Below are 12,065 nucleotides of genomic sequence, written 5' to 3' on the forward strand. Positions count from 1 at the left end.
CCGTCGGAAAGGCTTGTCTGACAGCAGCCGGTAAAGCTGTGAAAATATTCTAAATATAGCGTACGCTTAAACTGCTATTGATTGTTTTAGGTGAGCCTTTCTTTTAGGTGGCTAAAATATGTTTTGCTGCTGGCCCCGTCCACAGCAGTATAATGCTTTGCTCCGGTGCTGTTACTCCTGTCTGCTTTCAAACAACGTCACTTCAAAACACCCAAACTATCCCTTTAATCCCTCACTCATTCACTTCCTCTTATATTATAGATATTCAATAGTACAGTATGTAGCCTATTAAATGTGACACATTACGTTGTGTACATGCCATTAACTTTTTTTATTTCCATTGTGTACTTCAGTATATTGTATACTAAATATCCACATCCAGTGATCTGTATCAGCCCGTATTGTCAGCCGTCTCATATATATATCGGCCAAGCTGTTAATAAATAATTCAAAAAGCCTCTAAAATAAACCCATGTAACAAGTAATATGGACCTTCTGTTAAGTAAATGGTGCCCGTCCTATACATGATGAATAATTAATCCAGGGACTTTATTTTAAGCTCTTTGTGTGCAGTTAAGAAAATGTGTTTAGAGATTCTTTATCATGGTATCTCTGTATGTGTCTCCACAGGGTCACAATATCTTCTCCAACCTCTCGTCCACAGAGTACAGTGCCCTCATGCAGCTGTTGAAACAGTCGATTCTGGCCACAGACCTCACACTTTACTTTGAGTATGTTCTGCTTAACACCACACTGCTTATTAAACTGTTAAATCTCTGTATAGTGAGACAGAGTCCACAGAGCTGGGCTGACTCTGTGTACGAACTAATTTACAATGAAGCATACCGAGTCCCTGTTCAATGTTTACAACAGCTTTCATTTAGGTAATACCGCCCCCTTGTGGATTTTATGTCACTTACACCTACATATACAGATGTCTTTGTCTCCCTTTAGGAACAGAAACACTTTCTTTGAGCTGGTCACCAATGGAGAGTACAACTGGAACGTGAAGGCTCATAGAGACATGTGCAGGTAACGCCGCCCTGCACACACAAACATGGTGTCTCTAAATCTTTAATATCATAACATGAAATGAATCTGTTTGATTCCTCTCAGATCCATGATGATGACAGCGTGTGATCTTGGTGCTGTCACTAAACCTTGGGAAATATCACGCAAGGTGAGAAATACGCTGTCATATATGAAAAGAAAACAGCTCGTTGATTAATCAATAGCTGGTCAAAAAGAAAAAATAACAAGCAACTATTTTGATTATCATTTAAATATTTTTTCAAGCAAAAATGACTTCAGTAAATTTATATCTATGTATTTATCTGTTACATTTTCTTTTACAAAGTTAGGAAAGCAATGTTTAATTCAAGCCTGATGTTTCCTTACACATAAAAGAATGATCCCAGTCACTTCCACACAGTGAGGCATACAGCTTATTAATTAAACACTGGGATCAGATCGGTACTGGCCGATACACAAATCCTAGGTATCGGTATCGGGACTGAAAAAGTCAGATCGGTCCATCCCTTTGCCATCATCATCTTGGGCTTTAGGATGTTGTGACAGGCAATTTCCAAACAATTTCCTTACATTTTATCAGAACTGCAACGATTAATCGATTAGTTGTCAACTATTAAATTAATCACCAACTGTTTTTATAATCGATTAATCGTTTAGAGTAATTTTTAAGGAAAAAAAGGAAAAATTCTCTAGTTTCAGCTTCTTAAATGTGAATATTTTCTGGTTTCTTTACTCCTCTATGACAGTAAACTGAGTATGTTTGAATTGTGGACAAAACAAGACATTTGAGGACGTTTATCACCATTTTCTGACATTTTAAAGACCAAACAACTAATCGATTAATCGAGAAAATAATCGACAGATTAATCAAAAGTGAAAATTATTGTTCATTGCAGTCCTACATGTTATAGATCAAATGATTAATTGAGAAAATAATTGGAAGATTAATTAATAAAGAAAATAATCGCTACATTCATCTTTTCCCTCACTCCAGGTTGCAGAGTTGGTGACCAGCGAGTTCTTTGAGCAAGGCGACAGAGAGAGATCAGAGCTGAAGCTCACGCCCTCCGTGAGTCCCTCCAACCATCTGTTTCTTGTTCTTTTTACAGTGTGTTTCACCTCCGAGACCACCACAAGATATATTTTCTCCGCAGTTAAAAAAAAAAAACACTGCTCCACTGCCTCGCTGCTGTGCCAAGAGCAAACTGTGCACCGTGTAACAATACACAAAACACAAAAAAAAACTCCCCCTACACAGGATTCAAAGCAAACACTGACCTTTCTATTCATTCAGCTGTAAACACACAAGGCATTTTGGTGTATTTTGACTTGCTGAGATAGTAAATGTAAAAATAGCACAATAATAATAGCAGATCTTAATTCATTACTAATTCAGACTGTCCTCAAAGCCACAGCGCCACAACAGAGGAGCCCTGTGTGTTTGATTGAGGAGCTTTGAAGGCTGAACTGTGTTACAAGTTCTTAAAGGGGGAAAAACCAACAGCTTTCTGTGTGCAATTAATGGCTGTTGACTAATCGAGCCAGGCCACATTGCCTCCCCTCTGAAATAACTAATGCGGTAGCCTTAGGTCTGCCGCTTGTGTCAAACCTTTACCGCTCTGTGTGTGTGGGTGTTGGAAATTAAATATTAACTTCTAAGTCGCAGCCCAGTAACTATCTCTGAAGCACAGCCTCAGTGGAGCCTCTCAAGTTCAGGCTGCAGAAGAATGAGGTAGAATAGGAAATGTACGTGAAATAAACTCTCGAGAGCTGAGGGAGACTTTTCTTAGTAACAGTAATCCTGACTTCCTCCTTTGTTTCTCCAGCACAAATGTAGGTCTAACTTTTGTGTTTCAGGCCATCTTTGATCGAAACAGGAAGGACGAGTTGCCAGGGCTTCAGCTGGAGTGGATTGATGGAATTTGCGCGCCACTATACGAGGTAAACGCTTGAAGCTTCGCCGCTCTCTGGCCTTCATTGTGTTGTGCTTGTCACACACACACACACACACACACAAATCTGCCTCTGACATCAGTAGTCGCTGTCCTTCCTCAGCTATTGTCCCCCTCACTGACGCCAGCAATGAAGCTGTCACCGACAACTTTTTTCTTTTGCAGCCACAGATTTCTCACTGAAAAAGAAATTTCTATTGAACGCTCTGAAACAACTTAAAAGGTTGCATCCTGTTCTTTTGAGAATAGCAGAATGAGTGTGCACTTTCTGACTGCGAGAGGTAGTGGAGTGTGTGAATAGAGCTGTGATGTTAGTCGGGTTAAATCCCCTCAGTAAGACGGTGTACTTTACTGCACGGTTATGAAATAAGGACTAATGCACAGATAGAGAGGCAGATTTTATTGTAGGATCCCGGCCGAGCAAACGTTAGGGCCAGGCTTAGAGCTACTGGTTATCTTTCAGGGAATTAATGGAAATCTATACTGTGTCCTCGCCTGTATAGTAATGTGTGTGCATGTGTTTCTGAATGACGTCAAGAGAGGCTCACCTGCCCCTCCCACTGCCGGCAGCAGCGGCTGTGTGGGAGAAAGACGCAGGCTGACTTACTGAGGGGATCTGTTAAGAGATGAGGCGTGCTGAAGCTAAATTCATGAAAGCAAACAGTTGTGAAGGGAGTCAAGGATAAAATAGTTCATTCACTCTTACAGCACTGGGTGATTTTCTCTGCTTTTGTATTATTGTTAAACCTCCTTTCCTTTTTACTGTCATATTAAACACATTACTCTTAGTCATCACCAGTATAAAACAAACAATAGATCATCTTCACATCTATTGAATTATCCCAGGATCAGTGTCAAAAGTTAGAGCAGACTTTATCTACGCGGGGCTTTGGTTTCACCATTGTTACAGTCTGTGTAGTGTAGATAAAAAGCATCAAAGCGGTGTGTGTGTGTTGTCTGCGTGGGGGGTTTGTCTCCACGCCGCCTCATGTAAAAGGCTGATGTTTGGAGAATGCAGATATGGAGCTCACGATCATGCTGCTGCCAATTAAACTTGCGAGGGGGAGAACAGAGGAAGTTCAGAGGCGGCAGGGTTTTTTGTCCGTGGGCGGGAGAGATCTCGTTCTTGATCTCGCTGATCTCCTTCTCCTGGTGGTGGCTCGCTACTTTGTGGAATATTAATCCCCCCCATTATATAACCTTCCATCTTTACAGCCCACCATATGACAGTCTCTCTTTCTTCTTCTTCTTCCTCTGAGTCTACCTCAGTGGAATAATGATGCTGCGCAAACCAATGACAACGGCCCACTGTGGATATATGCTGCGGAGAAAGAGGGACATTGTTCTCCTTTAGAAGATTCTCTTCTTTTAACTCGCAAATGAGAAAAATCCGTAAAGATTAACACGATCAATCCGCTCGGTTTTTGTAGTTTTTGAAAATCACAGCTGTGTGTACTGTGTAGGCCACATGCCACCACAGTGGGATATTATTTTCATTAACAGTTAATCTGCAGAAAATCTTCTCAATTAATCGTTTGGTTTATAAAATATATATAGAAATCTAACCAGAGACAGACCTCACATGAGCACCCTGGCCACATAAAACAGAGACAAAATTACAAAAACATGTAGGACAGGCTTACGATGAATTAGATAAAATGTTAATTCGTTGTTATTGGACTGTTAAATGCCATGATTTGTGTCTGATTGTCTACTCTACGATGAAAATGTATGTTATTATTTGATTTAATGATGAATTGAAATCAAGTGTCAAAAACAAAACATATGAATACACCAATAAATCACACTGTTCACACTGTCAGTCATACTGTACATATCTTGGCATAGCATATTCATATCTACCCGTTACTATATATATATATATATATATATATATATATATATTTGTGTCGAGTTGACACACACACACCGCTATTTATCTTTTAAAAATCTAAAATTTGATGCCTTCAATGTTGTCAGTTTTTCCTGTGGTAACGAAAATGGTATTGATTATAAATATTTTTCAAGGTATCGTATAGAAGTTAGAAATTCCAGTACACGATACTGGAAAACAATTCTGTACATTACTCTGCACTTTACTGCTTTTTGCACTTCTATTTAGATGCTAAACTGCATTCAGAGAATAGTGAAGAATGCAAATTTCCTAAAGCCCAAGTTGATGTCTTCAAATAGCCTGTTCGGTCTAATCAACAAAAACCAAAGCCTAAGACAAAAAATGCAGCAAATCCTCCTGTTTCAGAAGCTGGAACCAGTGAATGTTTGGCCTTTTTGCTTGAAAAATTAAGTTACAGAAGATATAAGTGTAGAAGAAGAAGGTACAGTCTGTGAGATCGACACTAGCAGTGAGGTTGCACATGGCAACCAACCAAAAATGTTCCTGTGTGCCAAGCGTATCGGAGAACTACGGTGGCTGACGTGAAAACGCAAATGGCCCTATCTAGAGCAAGTGTTTGGTTTGTCCGGTCTGGGCTACTGTAGAAACATGGCGGCCGCCTCCGTGAAGAGGTCCCGCTCCGTATGTAGAGATGAAGGGTTCATTCTAATGTAACGAAAACACGATTCTTATTTTCAGGTGATAATACACTAAAGAAAACATAGTTATGAATATGATATTCCATTTTTGCCAATAGATCCCCCTAAATGCTACATACTGTTCCTTTAAATAATGATTTGATCATCAGCTAATTGTTTCAGCTCTACATTACCATACAGTACACACACACACACACATAAAACCAGATATGTGTGATAACACAGAAATAGTCAGATTCCATAAACCGGCATCGACTTTATCTCAAATCACAGAAATGGAAATCCATATTGTGCTCTAATGTTGCTCGGCATCACAGGTGAACAGCTTCATGATTCGTAGCACACATGTTCAAGCAATTACAATATTATGAATTATTGAGTCACATACAGTTTTTTTAAAAAACACCTTACAGGACATATTATGAATTCTTAATGAACAAAGTTTGGCTGACGGACGTTTTTTCTGAACAAAGAAAATAGTCTTGATGTCTGAACTTGGCCACATTATAGAGCTTTGTTCTGGTCCACCACCCACACAAGTGTTTTAATTGTTCGTATGAATTAGTGAATACACCCTCTGAATATAAATGCATTTAAAGTTCAGTTAATTGGCAGCTGTAATTAGTTGTTTTCTCCATGTATAACAACACATTTCATTTTCCTTTCATACGTACATTACACAATCCCCAGTGTGGGTGTAGCGTCCTTTTTATTTCATTCACTCTTACAATGGCTGCCCATTTCCTCCTATATATATGTATGTGTGAATAATGTTTTGGTATGTGGGACCCATGCCCACGTGTTATATTTCCATATGAAACGGGGTTAATGAAACAACTAATTACAGACTTCCCCGGAAATCCAATAGACACAGTAGACAATGTGAGGAGAACAGAGGGAACAAACCCCCCGTCTCTCAGGTAATTTATTAAAATGCTGGATGACAGCTTTGACTACGCTGCCACTTACAGTTCAACACAGACGAATGACAAAGGCGACTTATCTCAGCCATACATGTGCTTCTAATCTCTAAAGAGCAGCCATTTCATTTAAACTTAAACTATCGAGGTACTGTATGTTGCTGTTATTGTAGCAGCGTGTTCTCTGTATTGTTTCATTTGTTTTGTAGTGCATTTGATGAATAATGGGCTGCTTTTCTAGCCCCAGTCTGTGCCTCCCATGTATTGTCATTATATTCTAGTAAAAGAGCTAAGCGCCTGGTTTTCTGAAAAAAAAAAAATACCTGTCGACATTTAAAAAAACACAAAAGGTAATTTTAACAAAACTCATTATTCTGAAATTGTTTCCAGAATCGTCAGTGACTCTTTTCTGCACGCTCACAAAGATTTTTAACCCGTTTCTCTAGTTGTGACACTCCCTAATCCAGGTAGCTTAACATGAGTTATGTAAAATACAGGCAAAATATTAACACGGTACTCTGTATGAAAATATCAAATATTGAAAAAAACAAAAAACAGACATCTCCCATACCGGACAACGCCGTGGCAGCGACCTGTCAATCACAAGGTAGCCACGCCATAAAGAATACTCTGCTTTATGGTCTATTTTACTCTGAATGGGACCATAATTTACTAAATGAACATCATGCTGTATAGAAGAAGACTTGAAACTAGCGATTGACACCATAAACTCATGTTTACAATGTTTACTGAGGTAATAAATCAAGTGAGAAGTAGGGTCATTTTCTCATAGACTTCTATACAATCAGACTTCTTTTTGCAACCAGAGGAGTCGCCGCCTGCTGGCTATTAGGAAGAATGCAAGTATAAGGCACTTCCACATTGGCCTCACTTCTCATACCCGGAGGATGCCTCCTGGTACAGCCTCACAGAGCTCCTAGCTGATGTTTTTTCATTGTCTTTACATCTCATTCCGTGTATTTTTCCATTCTCATCTTTCTCCCTCTCCCTCTAGACTCTCGTCAAGTTGAATCCCAAACTCCAGCCGATGGTTGACATGATCAAAGCGAACAGGGCCAATTGGGAGGAGCTGAACATGAAGAGACAACGTGGCCAGAGTATTTCTGCACCCTCGAGCCCCTGCAGTCCCGGAGACAGCACAGAAACAAGCGGCTGCACCGCGGCCAAAACGGGCAGCATACCCTGCTGCAGCGGCGACGCCGACGGCACGCCATCTAAACCCGTTAGTTAGCTTCTGATGCCATCTCCGAGCTGATCTTGTAGGCTTACTTCCACTAAAATGCAGCCTGCAACAGAGGCCGTGCAGTGCATGCAGAGGTTCTTGGGCTCTGCTCCTCTTCGCTTTTTGCTGCTAGAGATGAGCTTTAGACTTGAGCGCGGCGTTATCATAAGTGGTTTTTCTGCTCTCCTTCAGTCTTCCCGTGCTGAAGGCTGACCGAGCTGTGTTTGGCGAGCTTGTCGGAGCAGCTACAAATCAGCTGATGAACACCACGTCAGAAAGGAAACTCAAAACCACTGTGTCAACATGTCAACCAGCGAGCTAACACTAACTATTCTGGGCATTGCACAGATTTTCGGCTCAACAAGGCATGGAGAATATTGGAGAGGAATGTTTGTCTCCGCTGTGGTTCGTTTTGCTCTCGGTACCTCCTTGTTGCTCGCATTTTGGTCCGGGGTAACAGAGATATTTTTTGTAAATCTGTACATAGGCTATGAAGTTATTTACAAGTGCTGTTTGAGAACCTGTAAGCTCGGGATTGTAAAGTGGCTGTAGAGTTTCTGAAGGATAAAGGGGTGCAGGAACAGCAGGACCTGTGACGGCGCTTGCAATGCAAATTGAGTGCTCCGCTCCCTCCCTTCCTTCCTGTGCCTTGTTTTAAGATCCTAATGAAAAATGCATGGCCTCCTCACCGGGATTCTTAGATAGTAGGGAAATCCATGTTGAACCATCACATAATGTTTTTGCCATAATTTATAAAAAACAATGACTGCAGTTATGTTTTGACCCCATGTTAGCCACAAAGCATTAACATTATATACATATAGAAATCTATTTTGCCCAGTTTTATAAATGCAGGGTGCCACTTGTCACACACACAAACACACACAATGTGCCTTGATGAAGTTGTTCTGGTATCAATTAATTTCCGCGGTAATTCCATCTACTGATTTAACACTGACGGCTGAAACATAAAGTACTGTTACATTTAATAAACTCACTAAACTACTTTGAAAATAATAGTTTTGATATTGTTATTTTAAGAAATACACTCACTTCGATGAGAGGATACCACTCAGATATTCGTTTCTTAAATAAAACTACAGCCAGCCGACGGTTAGCTCAGCTTAGCACACGGCTTTGTTGAACACTCAATTCTGGTTGGTCAATCACGGCGTTCTACGGTCTGTTATTTCTTTTTAGCAGACCGTTGCTATGTATAACAGACCGTTGCTATGGAAGCAGTTCTGATGTCGTACTCTGGCGGACCGTTTTTTGTGTCAAATTATTGATTTCTTAAGTAAGTAGCTGTGTAATAAGCGGGATAATGTACAGCTAGTGGGTCATTGTTGTGAAATAAATCCCTTCAGGGCGATGCAAGACCCCTCTGCATCGTCCTGTCAGGGTTTATTTCACAACAATGACCCGCTAGCTGTACATTATCCCTTACTTAGCACAAAGTCTATAAACAGAGGGAAACAGCCAGCCTGGCTCTGTCCAAAAGAAATAAAATCCGCCAACCAGCAGCTCTAAAGCTCAATATTTAAAATGTTATGTTTTGTTTGTTTAATCTGAACAAAAACCAAAGTGTACTGTTTTACAAAGGGGTTATGTGTAGGACTATGTCTTTGCCAGGACATGTAACTTTCTGCAGCCCCCCTGGTTGCCTGGCAACTTGCCAGAACCATAGACTGTAATTAAAAAGTGGATGCAGTCACCGTGACATCACCCATTGGTTTGTGGACCGCCGTTTTTAAGTCTCGAGTTCGTCATTTTGGCCATCGCCATCTTGTTTTTTTGCAACCAGACACGAGAGGGTGGAGCTAAGTACAACCTAACGCTGAATAAGACATTTTTAGGTGATCAAAATGTTACAATTAACTTTCATAAACTGAAAACACACTGTGAAAGGGTTAAAGTTGTAAGACGAAAACACAGACAACGTCGTGGCAGTGACCTGTCAATAACAACGTAGCCACGCCCTAAAGCATCCCCTGCTTTATGGTCTATTTGACTCTAAATGGGACCATAATTTACTAAATGAACATCATGCTGTATTGAAGAAGACTTGAAACTAGCGATTGAGACCATAAACTCATGTTTACAATGTTTACTGAGGTAATAAATGAAGTGAGAAGTAGGCTCATTTTCTCATAGACTTCTATACAATCTGACTTCTTTTTGCAACCAGAGGAGTCGCCCCCTGCTGGCTATTAGAAAGAATGAGAGTTTAAGGCACTTCACCCACTGGTCAGAACCAAAATTAGTCAGACACATAACTCCCCTGTAAAACAACGAATTGCCGTTATTACTTTACGGAGTAAACAAACGAAATATAACATGTTAAATTGAGAGCTTTAGAAGTATTGGTAGGTGGATGTTGTTACCTTTGGACAGAGCCAGACTAACAGTCTTTATGCTAAGCTAAACTAACCAGTAGCTTTATCTGAAAGTGGTATCCTCTTGTCTAACAGTGAATAAGTGTATTTCCTAAAATGTCAGACTGTTGCTTTAATCTGATTTCTTTCCTTTTCACAAAGCTCACTAATGCTACTGAAACAGCTTTTATAATCTCCAAAAGAAGACTGAGACACTGAAACTTGTAGTACTGAAGTGCCCATGTAGTCACAAGCTATTATTTTATTATTATTATTATAAGTATTATTTTTGGGTGGGGGTATGCCTTATGAATTGTGTTGTAGCTTTGTTAATTGGAGTTTAAAACGTGACTGTGCACATTGTGTGGCATGGATCTGTGTGCTCTACCGTACTTTAGTTAAAGAGCTGAATTGAAGTCGACCAGAAACATTTTGAATTGCATGTTTTATGCAGTATTAAATCCAACCACTTGCTAAGGATGTAGCAAACATGTGAGCCAACAAATACCTCGTACTTTGAACTTCATCAGTAAACACATTATCTCATCGGAAATGCATGATTTAAATTCTATTGCACCATGTTACGTGAATTATGAATATCGCCGTTCTATTTTTCTATTAGGTCTCCAAACGTGGCCAAACTACTTTGTCCTTTTTGCAATGTAACGTGCTTCTTGTATTTCTTCTTTCCTCTCCCAGTTTGGATTTATTTATTTATCAGCGGGCTGAACTGAAAGAAACCTAGGGCATGAAAAGGCAAGTTTGCAATGTTTCTGTTCAGAGTTTAAATAAAAATATGCTGCTATATATCTTCTGGTTTATTTGGACACAAAAATACATTAACAAGTATTTGACTATCTGAGTATTTTCTTTTCATGCTACTTCATACTTCTACAATTTAGAATGAAATATTGTTGGTTACTTTAAAGTTTAATTTTACATACAAAACACATGATGGTCTTATAAAATATGATGACTTGTTATAGATTGAACTACCCAACAGTATATACAATTGTTTAAATTAACCTCGACCAACTACCAGCCGTGGAAAGAGTACTAGAATATTATACTCATATAACTGTATGAGTATTGTTACTTACTCAAGTAAAAGCACATTTTTTTATTCCTGTAAAAAAGTACTTTAATGTCAGTTAAAATGTACTCTGAGAAATTATTACCATTTCATCACATTTTTCAAAGTTATATGAAAATATATGATAATACTGTTAAATACATAACACATTTTTGCAACAAACTAAATTGCATTAAATGTCAACGTATACACAAGTGGAACAAAATCACACCACAGAGCCCTTATGTTCAAACCAACAGTATTTTCAATTTCTGTTCATTCTCAAAGCAAAACATAACCAGCCTCACTGGTCCCAGTATAACCAGTCCACTCAAGATTACAAGGTAGATGCAACCTTTTTTAACCTACGCCAAGCTAACCATAACCATACTCCATAAGGACGTGATTCTTAAAGCTTGGATAGGTGTTAATGGAGGAACTGGCAAGAGTAAGTTAGATTTTAAAAGTTATCCAATTTAAAACCCAGCCAAGCCCAGTTTAAGTCTAACTCTTTATCAATGAAATAGCAACATTGCAGCTACCAAAGGCGTTAAATGTGGAGAGGTAGTTGACAACGTAAACATCTCATAATGAACAATAAACATGGCTATTGTTAGTACTCACAGCTGACAAGGCTAGCAGCTCGTGGAGGACTCCGGTGACGCGCAGTGAGTGCGCGCAGGTGGGCAGGTAAGTAGGCAGACAGGTGAGGAGGCCGTCCAATGGATGAGCGTCTTACAGACACACAGATAGAGGCTTTTTTTTTTTTTTTTTTTTTTTTTGTCACTGCATTGGATTTTATTGATTGCTTTCGAGATGCAAAGAGAATTTCAGGAAATATTAATGTTTCTAAAATGCATAACAAAAAAATGAATTAAATAATAAAAGTAAATTAATACATAAATAAATAAATTAATG

General features: G+C 39.3%; 1 protein-coding gene across 1 annotated transcript in view; it reads left to right on the plus strand.

Moving 5' to 3' along the window:
- pde11a (phosphodiesterase 11a) overlaps positions 1-9,890 on the plus strand; it is a 45,308-nt gene extending 35,418 nt beyond the window's left edge. The window contains exons 15-20 of the mRNA XM_074659231.1: positions 631-731; positions 955-1,032; positions 1,117-1,180; positions 2,027-2,101; positions 2,890-2,973; positions 7,473-9,890. Coding sequence (XP_074515332.1) covers positions 631-731; positions 955-1,032; positions 1,117-1,180; positions 2,027-2,101; positions 2,890-2,973; positions 7,473-7,709 — 639 coding nt within the window. The 3' untranslated portion in view covers positions 7,710-9,890. The remainder of the gene's footprint in view (positions 1-630; positions 732-954; positions 1,033-1,116; positions 1,181-2,026; positions 2,102-2,889; positions 2,974-7,472) is intronic.
- The last annotated feature ends 2,175 nt before the right edge of the window (positions 9,891-12,065 follow it).

This window comes from Sebastes fasciatus, chromosome 14, assembly GCF_043250625.1.
Source record: "Sebastes fasciatus isolate fSebFas1 chromosome 14, fSebFas1.pri, whole genome shotgun sequence".
Taxonomy (NCBI): Eukaryota; Metazoa; Chordata; class Actinopteri; order Perciformes; family Sebastidae; genus Sebastes; species Sebastes fasciatus.